The sequence below is a fragment of the Eleutherodactylus coqui genome, chromosome 8 (assembly GCF_035609145.1).
Source record: "Eleutherodactylus coqui strain aEleCoq1 chromosome 8, aEleCoq1.hap1, whole genome shotgun sequence".
Lineage (NCBI taxonomy): Eukaryota > Metazoa > Chordata > Amphibia > Anura > Eleutherodactylidae > Eleutherodactylus > Eleutherodactylus coqui.
The window spans coordinates 44,577,316-44,596,418 of NC_089844.1; the positions used below are offsets into that span (position 1 = coordinate 44,577,316).

Genomic DNA, 19,103 nt, shown 5'->3' on the forward strand with positions numbered 1-19,103 from the left:
GTTCAGTTTGCAGAATGTTGCTAAAAAGTTTGGTTTGTTCTGAATTAGTTTAAACCAAGCCAGAACTTTATCAGTAGCCATAAAACTGTTGTGTAACACTAAGAGCCACAAAACGAGATCATCCAGAAGAGTATCTTTTAAACTGTTTTACAACAAAGATAATGAAGAAAAAAGGAGAAGAAGAAAAAATAGGAGCGTAAGAAGGGGAAATTAGTAGAGAAAAATAGAGGAGGAGAAATAAGGAGGAGCAGAAGAAAAACCTGAAGGAAGAGAAGAAGAAAAAGTAGAAGAGTAAGAAAAAAGGAGAAGGCAAAGGAAAATAAAAAAAAGGGATGAAAAAAGTGCAAGAGGGGGAAGGACAAAGAAGAGGAAGAGGGGGAAGGACAAAGAAGAGGAAGAGGAGGAAGGACAAAGAAGAAGGAAAAAAATATATTTCCTTCCTTCTCATTTCTTTCTTTTTCTTCTTTGTTCTTTACCCTTCTTTTTTCCTGTTTTTTTCTTTTTTCTCCTTTTTTTAACAGACGAACAGCTCAAAGTTCAGGTTCTTTTAGCAAAGTTCAACCCAAAACAGGGTTCTACTATTTCTGTTTACTCAACATTATTCTTGTCCATCACTTAACCCTTTCCAATCCAATTTGTATCCCGGTTTTCCTAGGGGGCTTACTCTTTTTTTGCCGTTATACAATGGTGCTATCTGCTGTCCAAAGCCAGTACTGCATGAGGTGACACATTGGATAGGCTCCGACAGCAGAGAGACTGGCAATATACAGTAAGAGAACCCCGACGGACGTCTTGCAACTTCAGAGCTGTACAGCCTTAAATCATAATGTCTTCAGACGTCAGACAGTGGCTAACAAAGAGGTTGGGGCATCTGATACAACCCAACAAAAATGCACTGCAAATTATTATAGACACTGAACCAGCAAGTGACTACAAGAAGATCAGAGATCATTCAGCCTGACTGCTAACTGGGAACCACAAGAACTCTGAGTACCAATTGTGAGGTTGCTGGGATATAAAACAAAACAATTGTCAAAAGTGGAGCTGTATTACAATACATGCATTAAGTCAACGTGGGTCGGGAGGGATACCATCACTCATTTGGAAAAGGGAGAGTACCATGAAGGTAAGTGAGGAGACTTATAAGGCCATCCATGCTCCTCTGGGTAATATGCAAATAAGGATAGTGGAACAATACCTCTGCTGTGCCACCTATTGGATGGCAGCATTCCTTAAAGGGGTTGTCCCGCGAAAGCAAGTTGGGGTATACACTTCTGTATGGCCATATTAATGCACTTTTGTAATGTACATCGTGCATTAATTATGAGCCATACAGAAGTTATTCACTTACCTGTTCCGTTGCTAGCGTCCCCGTCTCCATGGTGCCGTCTAATTTCAGCGTCTAATCTCCTGATTAGACGCGCTTGCGCAGTCCGGTCTTCTCCCTTCTGAATGGGGCCGCTCGTGCCGGAGAGCTGCTCCTCGTAGCTCCGCCCCGTCACGTGTGCCGATTCCAGCCAATCAGGAGGCTGGAATCGGCAATGGAATGCACAGAGCCCACGGTGCGCCATGGGAGAAGACCTGCGGTCCACCGTGGGTGAAGATCCCGGCGGCCATCTTAGCAGGGTAAGTAAGAAGTCGCCGCAGTGCGGGGATTCGGGTAAGTACTATCCGTTTTGTTTTTTTTACCCCTGCATCGGGTTTGTCTCGCGCCGAACGGGGGGCCTATTGAAAAAAAAAAACCCCCGTTTCGGCGCGGGACAACCCCTTTAAATCGATGCCTGACCCTTTATACCGAAACAGCTGTCTGTGTATGGATTCTGGCTTGGTTTTTAATTCCCAGTCATTGCTCTACAGACCTGTATAAAGGCTCAAGCATTGATTTGAAGGATTGCTGCCATCCAATAGGTGGCGCTGCAGAGGTATTGTTCCACCTTTCTTATTTAAGTCAACATGACAAACTGTTTCCACAACTCATAATCTTTAGGAAAATAGGAACAATAATGAGTCTCGGAAGGCATTACCTGTGCTAATGGGCTGGATAGTCACCATCTCCTTCTGAATCATTAAGAGCAACTTCCCAGAAAACAGCTGAAGTATGAGAACACCGGAATCTCCAGAAAGTTTAGTAGAAAGTAAGAGACCATCACTATTCCATGTGCGGAACTGGAAGCTGACGGATAGGTCGTCCATTTGTGGTGTGCCAGGTAATAACAGGTAACTCGTGCTGGAGCTGATGAAGGTCACAGGAACAACGTGAGGCTCGGAGCACGAAAATGTTATATTCCCCTAGAAAATAAGAAAAATAGGACACGGGTCATGCGAAATAAGTTGAAACCCAAGATGATTTGCATCTGTTAATAGACCGACTGGAGAATTCTTCTTGCAGGAGACTTGAGTACACTTAGATTAAAGATTGTGGCAAAGGAGCTTCTGAGAGTCGAATCCTCACCGCACATTAGTGTTTTCTTTTCTTACAATTCTCATGTTGGTCCACTATCTTGTTTTACAAGGAGCATAACTAGGTCAAGAGATCAGAACACAGAAATGTGTGGAAACAAGCAACTGCAATAGGTTGATGTTATCAAGTCATTCAATGGATTATACCATTACCACAGCTGGTGATATCACGACGCAGATTCAGAACGCGATGCAGCAGAAGGAGTTACAAAAACATGCAATATTGGTTTACGTACAAAGGAATGAAAGTAAGTAATGCTATAATAACAAATAAGCAAGTTATATTTTACTGTAGATTTCTCTGTCTTTTGCTACAGCTAACTAAATCCTAGGATTATTAATACTTGATGCACAATATGTAATCACAGTAACACTTCATAAACAATGCCAATTACTGATAATTAACAATATTATCTTGAAGAAATAAGGATGACGGAATGCAGCTCACAACTTCACATTTTGTGATAAATGCCCCAACTCAGTCTTATAGGACAACTGATTCCTATATACTCATGCACTGTTCCTTTAAATAGAATAGTCTATATAAACCAGGTTTGAGCTCCCAAAACTGTGCAAAGTTTGCTGTCTGTAATATTAATCCTCCCTCGAATAACAGGTCTATGCACAACTAGCGGTTTTACTGAGGCCAGCCTCACTTACAGCCGGTTGTTTGAGAATTGCCTCTACCACTGGCTCAGTTTAGTCCAGGTTCAAGAGGATGACACTACTACAGTTTTCCTAGATCCTTGTCACAGTCCAGTGACTTTCACTAGACTGTGGCTGTAGTGTGGCCAGTCTTTCTACCACTGTTGGTCCTGAGTAACCTCTGGTTCCTCAGTTCAGTCTCTGCTGTCTTTCAGGCACCCTCTCTCAACCAGGACTCCATGCTCTTGCTGTCTTCTCCTCTCTCTCTGTACACGATCATTCTTCTGTCCCTTGTTAGAAGTCCAAGCGGCCCCGGGGTTGTGCATTTTGCCAGAGCTCCTTCAAAAAAGTTTTCTGCTGGTTTTTAAAAAGGTCCCACATGGTAGAAAATGATATAAAAAATCAGAGCCGTTGCTCTCCTTCTCAAGTTGCCTCTAGTCTGGTGCCACCACTTCAGTCCCCAGTGATGCGGGAAGCCATCAACATCTCATTCATCACTCACAGGACTGCTCCAGCCTATTGCTAACCTGAGTGGTCACTTGCCAATGATGTACACATGACCACTGAGGCCAGCAATCGGTAGTTGATTGGCTTTTTTTCCGCTGCGAATTCGCAGCAGTTTTTTTCAAGATGTCAATGGGACTTTCTAATGTTAAAATTGCAACGCAGCAAAAACGCAAGTTGCCGTTTTTGCTCTGTTGCGATTTCAACATTAGAAAGTCCCATTGACATCTGGAACAATGCTGGCTCAATTTGTGCCAGAAAACGGTCTTACATGCTTCCCACTATATTTAGGCCATATTTACTTGCAAGTGTGATGCATCTTGTGAGAAAAACGCATCATATCGCATCACCTGCACTTACATCACATCACATGACATGCGAGTGTGATGCGATATATTTAATTTTCATAAAAAATATTGGGCAATATCACCCAAAAATAGGAAAGGCTGCAATCTATCCAGGAGCCTTGGGAAACATTGCCAATATAGATGAACTCATGTATAATAACGGGTTCTTTTCATGTGCAATATCTGTGCGTCTCGTAAAGCACAGAAATCTCGCCTGTCTAATTGCACCCTGAGGCCGGCTTCACATGGACGAATTTGTGCGCACAGTACACAGTGAATAGAAGCCATTCATTTCAATCGGTTGGTTCACATGCACTGAATTTGCTTGTGCACTTCGGCCGCGCAAAACAAGATAGAACATGCTCTATCTCTCTGCGTATTTCTGCACCACAGGTCCCCATAGAAGTCAATGGGAGGTGCACAAATGCGCGCGCAATACACAAGAAGATGAGTGAAACACTGGGTAATCGCACTGGGAAAAGAACACATCTGGCAGAAAAAGTACAGTGAAATACGCCGATATGCGTGCAAAAAGCCTTGTTCATAGTGCAAAAATATTGCGCTAAGGCATGCGCCAGTGCAGGTACATCCATGTGAAGCCGACCTTGCTATGTGTTTTTGACTCTTTTGAACACTTTTTTTTCTGCGTCCGACAAAGGCGCGTTCCTTTTCCAGAAAAGGGAGGGGAGGGTGTAAATTTAGCCAACTAAAAGGTGGTAGATAGACTAAAAGTCAACAGACTGATCATTCAGCAGGGCCAATGTAGTACATTTTGACTGTCTAGTCCAAATGTGCACTCTTTAACGATTAGACAGTACTAGTAAATAAGCCCCAATGTATTAGAGGAAGCATTTCTGCATACTTTGATGTCCAATGGGACAAAAAAAACCCTTTGTGCGCCTCTTTTGAAATTGGAAGCATATGGGGGCGCAGTATATCCATATAGGCTTCTATGGCTGGTGTATTACGGCTCTATACAACTGGGGACTTGAAAGGAGCCGTATCACAGCATGCACACGAGTCTGAAGTCGGATTCTCCAGTCTTTTGCAGAAGAGGACAACTCAAGGACGAACTATTTCTGGTTTTGGAATTGTAGAGGAAATGGTTTTCATATGTTAATGGTATTTATTCTGTAGACTGAGTCTATATCCTGACGTACAATAGACGAGGAACTTCAGGACCAAACACTAAATGTAATGAGAACTGAGCGATACAATGTCCTCTCTACGCCGATCCAGGTGAAAGCAGCCTCAGTACTACCAAGCGGGCGCTCCGGCTTCCTATTACAGGAAAGAAATAATTCCTGGCAGCAGAGAGTGAATACAGTATGGAATCCTATCACTACGTTGCGCAGAAATGTATCTATGTTCTGCAGGAAGGCAGCCAATCTGAGAAACAGTAGGAGATCAGGCAATCTTTACAGTTAATCGAAATGTGGAGAAGTTCACCGCTTCAAAGTTTCAAGTTGTGTTACTTTCAATTACAACTTCCGGGGAAAAAAAAGAAGCTCTTTGGAAAGTTGGCAAGACTTGTGGGCACTGAGCTCGGTGCGTGGGGCTCAGATGTGCCAGTGTTGCACCACGATTAAAGAAGGAAGAGGAATGAAACAGAGACGTCTTAAGATGTTTTGTTTGTTGTCTTTTCTTTGCTCTTCGGTGTTCTCAATCCGAGACAGCTGTGCAGAATCTGCTTGTGAATAATTCAGGGATCGGCAGGAAGGAGCGAACTCCACCAACCAGGCTTCTCCATGGCGCTTATTGCCTTCTCAAGCTGGAGGAAGAAAGTTCTTATTATTTACATCCTCACAAATGTAAGGCGCGTTGTTCTTCCTTCATGGAGATGCAGGAGGGCCGTGTCTGCTCACTTTGTTATGACTGTAGGAGGAATACAGTCGGCAAACAAACAGAAGTGATATTAAAGAATAGCGGATTGTCTGAGCTCTCGACAGAAGCGGTACTGCTTGAGATACCTGCTGAAGAGTGGAAAAAGCTCTTTAGAGGGCCATTCTGGGGATATTTTTTTATTCCTTATGTAGCTACTCCCTCCAGTATATATAGGTGAGCTGGCGTTACTTGGGTTAATTATTTCCTTTCTGAAACTTTTGACCTCTTTTTCCTCAGATGGTCATGTTATCTCAATTCTGACCAGCTCAGATCTACTTTGGGTTATGATGTCTGAAACTAGTCAGTTTACCAGTCTGTGTGATGCTATTACATTGACCCTACCACATAAACTGCTTACAAGGGCATACAGGCACTTCTGTCACAGTTACTGATGATGGTCACACAGCGGCTGTCACACAATTATAATAGAGGAGATCATAGCTCTTCCTCCGGACTGTATAATTATGGTCTGTAGCTTATTTAGGTGAATGCAGAAGGCAATAATAATTAAACTGTCTTCCCAGCAGGCAAATATGGTATAGCCTCTAGCTAATACTGTGCTGATCCATCATGGGAGAGATGTGAAAGGAAAATATCAATATGGTGCCTGATAAACATCAGACAGGTGGCTGCACTGCATGCCTGCAATATATAGAGAAGACCTGCAGAGTGTGATAGGCAATCAGGGCAGGGATGGAAAAATGTGTTTTCGCCAGAGTGGGCCTTTCAAGGTGTGTTCACATACTGCAGAAACACTGTGGATTTCCGAATTACAGTCCATTCCCACACACGCGCTTCTTACCGTGGCATTCAAAATGCCGCAGTAATCGAGGCACGATGCTCGTATTAAGTTCAAGACTTACGCTGGAAAGCGGCGTTTTCTAACTCCGTGATTTTTGATCGCTGTCTGCTCTATTTTAACACGTTTTGAGGCTTTTCAATGTACCTCATCACCCATCACAATGATGGGGTGTGTCAAAAAGTGCTGTCAAACGCAGTAACCTGTGTTCAAAAATGCAGATAAAAATGGCGGTGTTTTGCCGACGCCGTATGTGAAAGTGGCCCTACAGCAGAAAATCTGCAGCGTTTGTCTACGTGAGCACGATCTGCTTTAATCCCATCCACGTTTCTGCTGCAGTTTTTCCCTGCAGAAAAAACGCAGTGTTTCCGCAATGTGTGAGCGCCCCCTGAAGGAGCTTCCTGCCATAGTCATTTATGGATTACGTACAAGATATGCTATACACATCTGATAGATGTTGGTCCCATCAGTGCAAGTGTGTGCTTCTGTGGTGGCAGACCACATAGCTGGTAGGCGACCTGTGTATGTGATTTTCTCTCTGTTATCTGCCACTCATTCTTGTTAAAAGCAATTCATAAGACACATGAATGGAGGTAACTGCACTGTAATCACTATCACTCTATAGAACTGATATTGGACTATTATATGTTGACTGCATTTTTCAGAATATGACTTATTGATATATTTATGCTGCGTATTGCACACATTTAGATATAATTATATACTTTCCATGTATGATTATAATATAATGTAATAGGTTCAATGACTCTACTCCGCTCCTTTTTCGAGGCAGTCCCATTTTATTTTGGGTCTACAAATTCTTGGTTTTAATTGAATTTCTTTTATTTCTGAGGAAAACCGAGACTGGGATTATATGTGTGGGAAACGCAGGTTGTGAGCGGGACGGAAGTCCAGCCATAGGGGAAACATCTGAATGGCTCAGAACACACAAGCCCATGAAGAGCCGTCCACTCAGCAGACACAGAGAGAGAAAATGTACGTAAGTTATGATATGTACTGAACAGACCAACTGTTAGAGAGGAAGTGGAGTAATTACCCAGTGAAATGTTTCTTACCACAATGAAGATCTGAGGTTTGCGTCTCTTGGCCAAATCGATAATATTTACTCCATTATAATAAAGGTTCTCAATGCAGCCATGAAAATTCCTCTTCAGAAACGTTCCGGGTTTTCCTGGCACTGGAATCCCTCCAAAGCTGAACTTTGGGAAATAAGAAAATCAAAACTTGGCTCATTGTTCTTTAATATCACAATAAATCAAAAATAGAGAACTGCAAATAATTTACAACATAGAAGGGAAGGAAACAAGGTGTTCAGGAAAGTCTCATTACGTGATATGAGATTCATAGTCCAGCACTGATGGAGACATTGGGCGGCTTACTATCTTATCGATGTGACTTATTATCACATCATTGCTAAAAAAAATAAAGCATTCCTAAATAAGTAATAATGTAGAAAAAGGCAAACAACTGGTCATCTCTGGTCTTATATGCTATAGACATATCCGACAGATATATAGATGTCAGTGCAGCCACCATTCAACATCCATGTAGTCTTGAGCCATCAATAGACATCAGTGTAGTCACCATCCAGCAATACTCTATCATAGATTTATCCCATAGATATCAGTGCAGCCACTGGTTATCCTTAGACATCAGTATAGCCATTAGCCATCACTAGTCTGTCATAGTTCTATCCTATAGACATTGGTTCATCCACCAGCCATTATTAGACATCAGTGTAGTCACTGGCCATCACTAGACTATCATAGATTTATCTCATACATATCAGTGCAGCCTCTAGTCAGCCTTAGACATCAGTGTAGCCATTAGTCATCACTAGTTTATTATATGTCTATTCCATAAACATTGGTTCAGTGTAGCCATCATTAGACATTAGTGTAGTCATTGGCCATCACTAGTCTATCATAGATTTATCTCATAGATATCAGTGCAGCCTCTAGTCATCCTTAGACATCAGTGTAGCCATTAGTCATCACTAGTTTTATTATATGTCTATTCCATAGACATTGGTTCAGTGTAGCCGTTAGTAGACATTAGTGTTGTCATTGGTCATCACTAGTCTATCATAGATTTATCCCCAAGATATCATTGCAGCCACTGGCCATACTTAGGCATCAGTGTAGCCATTACTATCCCATAGGTGTCTGTTCATGCATCGGCTCTCATTAGACATTAGTGTAGTCATTGGCCATCACTAGTCTATCATAGATTACATGATCTTCATAGTCCAGCACTGATGAATACATTAGGCGGCTTATTATATTATCAATGTGACTTATTATCACATCATTGCTATAAAATATCCTATATCCTATAGACATTGGTTCATCCACCAGCCATTATTAGACATCAGTGTAGTCACTGGCCATCACTATACTATCATAGATTTATCTCATAGATATCACTGCATCCTATAGTCATCCTTAGACATCAGTGTAGCCATTAGGCATCACTAGTTTATTATATGTCTATCCCATAGACATTGGTTCAGTGTAGCCTTCATTAGACATTAGTGTAGTCATTGGCCATCACTAGTTTATTATATGTCTATCCCATAGACATTAATTCAGTGTAGCCTTCATTAGACATTAGTGTAGTCATTGGCCATCACTAGTCTATCATAGATTTATCCCAAAGATATCAGTGCAGCTACTGGCCATACTTAGACATTCGTATAGCCATTAGCCATCACTAGTCCATCATAGTTCTATCCCATAGATGTCAGTTCATCCACCATCCATCAGCCGACATTAGTGTAGTCATTGGCCATCACTAGTCTATCATAGATTTATCCCATAGTTATCAATGCAGCCACTGGCCATACTTAGACATCAGTGTAGCCATTAGCCATCACTAGTCTATCATAGTTCTATCCCATAGATGTCAATTCATCTACCGGCCATCGTTAGACATCACTGGTCCATTCTAAATTTGTCTAATAAATGTTTAATGATGGTCGGTGGATCAACTGACATCTGTGGGACAAAACTATGAAAAACTAGTGATGGCTAATGACTAAATTAATGTCTAATGATTACCACTGGCTGCATTGATATCTGTGGGATAAATCTCCGATAGACTAGTGATGGCCAGTTACTATACTGATGCCAAATGTTGGCTGGAGGCTGTACTGATATTCATAGGATAAATCTATCAAAGACTGATGATGTTCAGTCACTACACTGATGTCTAATGATGGCTTCACTGACATCTATAAGATAAATCTAAGAGGGACCAGTGATGGACACTGACTACACTGATGGCTAATAATGGCTGGTTCATACAGATTGGCAAATATGCACGTAATCATTAGCGATATCAACTGTCTTTAGTAATCTTTACCAGCATTATGCATATGACTTCATGACGCATCAAGTTGGCACAGTGATAAATTTCCACATGTTGAAATGGAGCATGGCCAGATGGGCGTCTCCCTTCTTGCAGGTTCCCTTTGGGGTTACCGATTTGACTCACTATTTAATGTACTACTTTTGGGAATTGTACTAGTTTCCTTGAGGAATTCATAGAATCATAGAATGGTACAGTTGGAAGGGATCTCCAGGGCCATTGGGTCCAACCTCCTGCTCAATGCAGGATTCAATAAATAATCCCAGACAGATGTCTGTCCAGCCTCTGTTTGAAGACTTCCATTGAAGAAGAACTCACTACCTCCTGTGGTAACCTGTTCCATTCATTAATCACCCCCACCAGCAAAAAGTTTTTTCTAATATCTAATCTGTGTCTCCTCCCTTATAGGTTCATCTCATTGCTTCTAGACTTTCATTGTGCAAAAGAGAATAAGGCTGATCCCTCTGTACTCTGACAGCCCTTCAGATAGGTACTTTTGTAGACAACTATTAAGTCTCCCCTCAGCCTTCATTCTTTGAAAACTAAACATTCCCAGATTCTTTAACTGTTCCTCATAGGACATGATTTGCAGACCACTCACCATACTGTTAGCTCTTCTCTGAACTTGCTCCAGTTGTCTATGTTTTTTTAAAATTAGGGTGCCTAGAACTGGACACAGTATTTCAGATGAGGCTTGACTAAGGGAGAGTAGAGGGGGATGATTACCTCATGTGATCTAGACTCTATGCTCCTCTTAATACATCCCAGAATTGTGTTTGTCTTTTTGCTACTGCATCACACTGTTGACTCATGTTCATTCTGTGATCTCTTACTATACCCAAATCTTTTTCACATGTGTTGCTTAGCTCAGTTCCTATCATTCTGTATGTGTTTTTTTCATTTTTCTTGCCCACATGTAATACTTTGCATTTCTCCTTGTTAAATGCCATTCTGTTAGTTCCCACCAACTGTTAAAGCTTGTCTAAATCTGTTTGAATACTCTCTATCTCTTCTATAGTGTTAGCTATCCCTCTTTGCTTTGTGTCATTGGCAAACTTGATCAGTTTTGCCTCAATTTCCTCCTCCAGATCATTTATAAAATGTTTAACAACACTAGACCAAAGACAAAGCCTTGTAGTACCCAACATAACATATTTTTCCAATTGAATGTGCAGCCATTTATGACTCTGAGTACAATCACTCAGCCAGTTGTGAATCCACCTAACAGTTGCCTATTCGATCCCGTATTTGGTAATTATTTCAATAAGGATGGTATAAGGTACTTTGTCAAATGCTACACTAAAGTCAAGATATACTGTACCCACCGCATTTCCCTGATCAACCCAGTCAGTGATTCTGTCATAAAAGGAAACTAGATTAGTCTGGCATGACTTGTTACAAACCCATGCTAAATCTGGTTCATTACTCCGTTGTCATCCAAGTATTTGCATACATGCTGTTTAATAATTTATTTCAAAGATCGTTCCTGGTATTGAAGTCAGGCTCACAGGCCTGTAGTTTCCTGGATCCACCTTCTTCCCTTTGTTAAAGATAGGGACAACATTTGCCCCTCTCCATCTTCTGGACTTCTGTTCTCTATGAATTTTCAAAGATTACGGTGAGTGATTCAGCAATTACCTCTGCCTCTTCCTTTAGTATCCTGGGGTGTAATTCATCTGGACCTGGAGACTTGAATGTAAATTAGCTAAGTGTTCCGTCACCATCTCTCTGCTTAAAGTTAACCTGCATTATTTTATTCCTTCAATAGCACAGGGCAGATCAGTTGTTGTTACATTTACTTTCAGAGAAAAAACAGATACAAAATAGGAATTTAAACGTTTGGTCTTTTCAACATCATTTTTGACCAATTCACCATTCTCACCCTATAAACATTCTATGGCATCTTTAAATGTTCTTTTGCTTTTGACATAAATACTTCCAAATTCTTTTTTGACTGCTTTTGAGCTCTGTTACAAACTTCAATTCTTGGCTTCGGCTTTTCTGACACTTGTCTTACAGTAACTGCATTATATTCTTCTTTAGATATTTCCCCCTTTTCTATCTGATAAACATATTTTGCTTCACTTTTAGCATGTGTGTAAGTTCTGTGCTCATCCATCCTGGTCTCTTTAAAACCTTGAGGTCTGAGTTTTCTCAGGTCTTCCTCCCCTTGTTATCCAAAATTCCTGGATATCATGATCACTGCCTCCTAAGGTCCCAGCCACCCTTACTTCCTCAACCATGTTGGTAAGAATTAGGTCCAAGCTAGCAGATCCCCTTGTTTTCTCTTCTACCGTTTGGAAGATAAAGTTGTCAGCAAGAGCGGATAAGAATTTGTTGGATCCATTACTTTTACCTGAGAGATTCCCAACAAATGTCTGGATCGGTAAATCTCCCATGATCACTATCTCATGCTTTTTTTTGAGAACTTGACCATCTGATGTAGAAAGAGTTCATCAATATCTTCTGCTTGTCCAGGCGGCCTATAGTAAATGCCTACAATGGTGTCTTTCTGTTCTCTCCTTGTATTCTTACCCAAACAGTTTCTACATTATGCAGTAACACGTGTGGGGATTGGGGTTTTCTCAACCATATGGGCAAGGATTATCTCTTTCATTCATCACGGATTCATAGTCTTAGAGCAAATCCTTATTGAGTTATTTGGTATTCAGAAAGTCTATTCTATATCATTGCCATTCTTGGCTGATTTATGGGTATATATTCCATACTTTTCTTAGTCTTATGTACAAACGCTTTATTTTTTCTTATTTTTTTCACACTTATTGCTGTTGCTATGAGCATGTATCCCTGAGCAAGTATTTGTTTCCCTATGGTTCTAATTTGGGCATTGCTCATGGTGCCATATACATATATTGGCTAAGTGTTTTGTCATCGTTTTTAAATTGTGTCCAGTAAAATTATTGTATAATAAAGTATTTTGTACTTTCTGGACCTTCAAAATGTTGTGATGTGTGTGTGTTTTTTTTATGTGTTTCTTCTTGTGTGTTGTTTCTGTGATGGTTGGGGGCAGCACTGATCTCAGTGAAGTCATTGACCATCACTGGTCCCTCTTAGATCTATCCTATAGATATCAGTGTAGCCACCAACCATCATTAGATATCAGTGTAGTCACTAGCCATCACTGGTCTATCACAGGCTTATTCATAGTCATCAGTGTAGTCACCAGCCATCACTAGTCTATCACAGATTTTTGTCATACATATCAATACAGCCACCAACTATCATTAGACATCAATACAGCCACAAGCCATCATTAGACATCAGTGTAGTCACCATCCATCAGCCATCATTTGTCTCTCATAGATTTTTTCCCATAGACATCAATGCATCCATTGACCATCAATGGTCTATCATACTGCAGATTTATACAACAGACATCAGAGCAGCCAGTGGCCATCATTGGGTTTTTATCCTGTAGTTTATCAGTGTAGCCAGTGGCCATCACAGGTCCATCATACATTTGTCGCATAGACATCAGATCAGTTATCATTAGACATCAGTGTAGCCATCATTCTATAAAAATATCACTAAACAACTTAGTGTTGGGTTCTGTTTAGCTAAAAATGGTGGCTACGATTGCAACGCTTTGTTTGTTGGATGTGATACAGCTATTAAATTGCAATGGTGACAACTACATACATTTCCATCACTTCTTCAAATTGTCTGTCTCCTAATATTGTAGAAATCAAACATATATGTGCGAAAAAGACAAAGCATGTGGCTGCTGTGGGCCTCTGAAGAGAGAGGGTCCAGCACTGGTTCATCCTATGCCCTCCGCTACTGCACTGAACCACACAGAAAGGTTCACAGATAGGGGGAAAAAAGCAGACCCTTCTGACTCGAAAGATGGAGGGGGGCGGAGAACCCATAATTGAGAATGTTAAGAGCTTGTTTACCGGCCAGCACTGTAGCTTTGCCCACAGCTCTTAGGTCCTGCAACTTACTGGCACAAACCTCCCTGCTGAAGCAGACAGACAGGAGCTTCCAACATTCTGAAATGCACATGAGCAATACAGCATAGTGCTTCCACTCCTGTCCTCCCATCATGCACTGCATCATAGGAAGTGGAGACATTTTTCAAGTGGAGGGTCATGTGACAAATTTATATGGTTCTTGAGAGTCAAGCATGCCCAAAACAAGGCAAGTGCTAGATCTTTTAAACAGCTAGCGATGGTTACGGTCAGAGTTACTGAAGCTGTTTAACTGTTTAGACACTATGGTCAATCCTGACTAGCATGTCTAAGCAGCTAGCCAGGATAGGGGGGATCGCTGACGACCCACTGGCCTTCCTGCAAAGTGATCGCAAGGTGACAATGGGTTGACAGAAATGCTCCAGGCCTAGTGAAGTCTCCCAGGATGGCCATGTATTAAGCTGCATTAAAAAGTACTACATACTGAAGTACTGCAGTATATAGTAGCAGTAATCTGGTAATCATACGTTCAATTACCCTATAGAGACCCAAAAAAGTGTAAAAAGGAAGCTTAATAAAATGTTTTAAATATTTAATATATTTTTTTCCATAAAAATGTAAACAATAAAAAACATAATTGGTTTTGTTGTGTTCTTAAAAGTCCGAACTATTAAAATACTGCACTATTTATCCTATACTGTGAATGTCGTAAGGAAAAAAAGTGCAATACCAGAACTCTTATTTATGGGGCACTCTGTCTCCTAAAAAATTGAATAAAACGTCATATATACTCCAAAATGGTATCAATAAGAAATGCAGCTCCTCCTCAAGAGACGAGCACTCACATAGCTCCATCAAAGGAAAACTAAAAGGTCAAAAAACAGTGGCAGACAGCAATTACAACAGCAGTTTTTTATCTATTTTTTTAAAGTAGTAAAACATTAAAAACCGCACAGATTTGGTAATTTTTTAAGCAGTATGGCATTACAAAATAATTATGGCTTTTAATTCTCAATCATTGTTCTAATAACCTGTATAAAGGGTCAAACATTAATTTGTAGGAATGCTGCCATCCAATAGGTGGTGCTGCAGAAGTATTGTTCCATTTCTCTTATTTGCATATTACCCAGAGGAGCATGGATGGCCTTATAACTCTCCTCACTAACCTTCTAGGTGCTCTTCCTAAGGAGTGATGGTATCCCTCCTGAACAACGTCACAAGCCTCTCACTAGCCAAGCCAGGATGCTCCTGCACACGGATGAGGGGCAAAAAACCCCGAAACACCTGTCTGTGTATGGATTCTGGCTTGGTTTTCAATTCGCAACCATTGTTCTAAAGGGTCGGACGTTGATTTGCAGGAATGCTGCCATCCAATGGTGGTGTTACAGAGGTATTGTTCCATCTTCCTTATTTGCAAAGAAATTACATAAATGTTGTTTTGCTGCAATTTTAACCACACTGTGAATTCTGTAAAATAGAAACCCCTAAAAAAATGTGTGCTTTTATAAGGCAGGGGAAAAATGGGGCTAAAAAAAGAAATAAAAATGCTCTAGCCAAAAAAGGATTAAAGGGGTTGTCCCGCGCCGAAACGGGTTTTTTTTTTTCAACCCCCCCCTCCCCCCCCCCCCCCCCGTTCGGCGCGAGACAACCCCGATGCAGGGACCTAAAGAAAAATCCGCACAGCGCTTACCTGAATCCCCGCGCTCCGGTGACTTCATACTTACCGGCTGAAGATGGCCGCCGGCATCTTCTCCCTCCGTGGACCGCAGGGCTTCTGTGCGGTCCATTGGCGATTCCAGCCTCCTGATTGGCTGGAATCGGCACGTGACGGGGCGGAGCTACACGGAGCTACACCGAGCCCCATTGAGAAGAGCAGTAGACCCGGACTGCGCAAGCACGTCTAATTTGGCCATTAGACGGCGAAAATTAGACGGCAACCATGGAGACGAGGATGCCAGCAACGGAGCAGGTAAGTGAATAACTTTTGATAACTTCTGTATGGCTCATAATTAATGCACAATGTACATTACAAAGTGCATTAATATGGCCATACAGAAGTGTATAGACTAGAGATGAGCGAACACGTTCGGCTCCGCCCCTTTTTCGCCCGAACACCGAACTTTGCGAACACTTCAGTGTTCTTTTTCGGGCGAAAAAGTTCGGGGGCCGCCGTGGCAGCGCGGGGGGGTGCGGCGGGGAGTGGGGGGGAGAGGGAGAGAGAGAGGGCTCCCCCCTGTTCCCCGCTACTGCCGCCCGCGCCGCCGCGCATCTCCCCGCCCCCCGGCGGCACCCGGACACTTACGCGCGAACACTGCAGTGTTCGGCAAAGCCGGTGTCCGGGTGCGGATGTGTCCGTAACGGACACGTTCGCTCATCCCTAGTATAGACCCACTTGCTCCCGCGGGACAACCCCTTTAATAATAACTATTATAGTAACAGCAACACTAATAATACAAATAATATAAGGTAGTAATATTAGTAAATAAATACAACAATAGGAATTCTGCTACTACTAATACATCAATGATAAGCGTACGGACTCTAATACTACCACTACAAGTAATACTGCTACTACTAATACATCAATGATAAGCGTACGGATACTAATACTACCACTACAAGTAATACTGCTACTACTAATACATCAATGATAAGCGTACGGATTCTAATACTACCACTACAAGTAATACTGCTACTACTAGTACATCAATGATAAGCGTACGGATTCTAATACTACCACTACAAGTAATACTGCAACTACTAATACATCAATGATAAGTGTACGGACTCTAATACTACCACTACAAGTAATACTGCTACTACTAGTACATCAATGATAAGTGTATGGATTCTAATACTACCACTACAAGTAATACCGCTACTACTAATACATCAATGATAAGTGTACGGACTCTAATACTACCACTACAAGTAATACTGCAACTACTAATACATCAATGATAAGTGTACGGACTCTAATACTACCACTACAAGTAATACTGCTACTACTAATACATCAATGATAAGCGTACGGACTCTAATACTACCACTACAAGTAATACTGCTGCTACTAATACATCAATGATAAGTGTACGGATTCTAATACTACCACTACAAGTAATACTGCTACTACTAATACATCAATGATAAGTGTACGGATTCTAATACTACCACTACAAGTAATACGGCTACTACTAGTACATCAATGATAAGCGTACGGATTCTAATACTACCACTACAAGTAATACTGCTACTACTAATACATCAATGATAAGCATGCAGATTGTAATACTACCACTACAAGTAATACTGCTACTACTAATACATCAATAATAAGCGTACGGATTCTAATACTACCACTACAAGTAATACTGCTACTACTAATACATCAATGATAAGCGTACGGATTCTAATACTACCACTAAAAGTAATACTGCTACTACTAATACATCAATGATAAGCGTGTGGATTCTAATACTACCACTACAAGTAATACTGCTACTACTAATACATCAATGATAAGTATACAGATTCTAATACTACCACTACAAGTAATACTGCTACTACTAATACATCAATGATAAGCGTACGGATTCTAATACTACCACTACAAGTAATACTGCTACTACTAATACATCAATGATAAGCGTACAGATTCTAATACTAGCACTACAAGTAATACTGCTACTACTAATACATCAATGATAAGCATACGGATTCTAATACTACCACTACAAGTAATACTGCAACTACTAATACATCAATGATAAGCGTACGGATTCTAATACTACCACTACAAGTAATACTGCCACTACTAATACATCAATGATAAGCGTACAGATTCTAATACTACCACTACAAGTAATACTGCTACTACTAATACATCAATGATAAGCGTACGGATTCTAATACTACCACTACAAGTAATACTGCTACTACTAATACATCAATGATAAGTATACAGATTCTAATACTACCACTACAAGTAATACTGCTACTACTAATACATCAATGATAAGCGTACGGATTCTAATACTACCACTACAAGTAATACTGCTACTACTAATACATCAATGATAAGCGTACAGATTCTAATACTAGCACTACAAGTAATACTGCTACTACTAATACATCAATGATAAGCATACGGATTCTAATACTACCACTACAAGTAATACTGCAACTACTAATACATCAATGATAAGCGTACGGATTCTAATACTACCACTACAAGTAATACTGCCACTACTAATACATCAATGATAAGCGTACAGATTCTAATACTACAACTACAAGTAATACTGCTACTACTAATACATCAATGATAAGTGTATGGATTCTAATACTACCACTACAACTAATGCCGCTACTACTAATACATCAATGATAATCGTACGGACTCTAATACTACCACTACAAGTAATACTGCTACTACTAATACATCAATGATAAGCGTATAGATTCTAATACTACCACTACAAGTAATACTGGTACTACTAATACATCAATGATAAGCGTGCGGATTCTAATACTACCACTACAAGTAATACTGCCACTACTAATACATCAATGATAAGCGTACAGACTCTAATACTACCACTACAAGTAATACTGCCACTACTAATGCATCAATGATAAGCGTACGGATTCTAATACTACCACTACAAGTAATACTGCTACTACTAATACATCAATGATAATCGAACGGATTCTATTACTACCACTACAAGTAATACTGCTACTACTAATACATTAATGATAAGCGTGTGGATTCTAATACTACCACTACAAGTAATACTGCTACCACTAATACATCAATGATAAGCGCATGGATTCTAATACTGCCACTACAAGAAATACTGCAACTACTAATACATCAATGATAAGCGTACGGATTCTAATACTACCACTACAAGTAATACTGCTACTACTAGTACATCAATGATAAGCGTACGGATTCTAATACTACCACTACAAGTAATACTGCTACTACTAATACATCAATGATAAGCATACAGATTCTAATACTACCACTACAAGTAATACTGCTACTACTAATACATCAATGATAAGCGTACGGATTCTAATACTACCACTACAAGTAATACTGCAACTACTAATACATCAATGATAAGCGTACGG

The 19,103-nt window shown here is 40.6% G+C and overlaps 1 protein-coding gene across 1 annotated transcript in view; it reads right to left on the minus strand.

Moving 5' to 3' along the window:
• The window catches only part of CNTNAP5 (contactin associated protein family member 5), a 350,918-nt gene that overhangs the window by 182,476 nt on the left and 149,339 nt on the right, over positions 1-19,103 (minus strand). The window contains exons 7-8 of the mRNA XM_066577791.1: positions 7,716-7,859; positions 2,025-2,289 (exon numbers count right to left, since the gene is read on the minus strand). Of these exons, the coding sequence (XP_066433888.1) occupies positions 2,025-2,289; positions 7,716-7,859 (409 nt within the window). The remainder of the gene's footprint in view (positions 1-2,024; positions 2,290-7,715; positions 7,860-19,103) is intronic.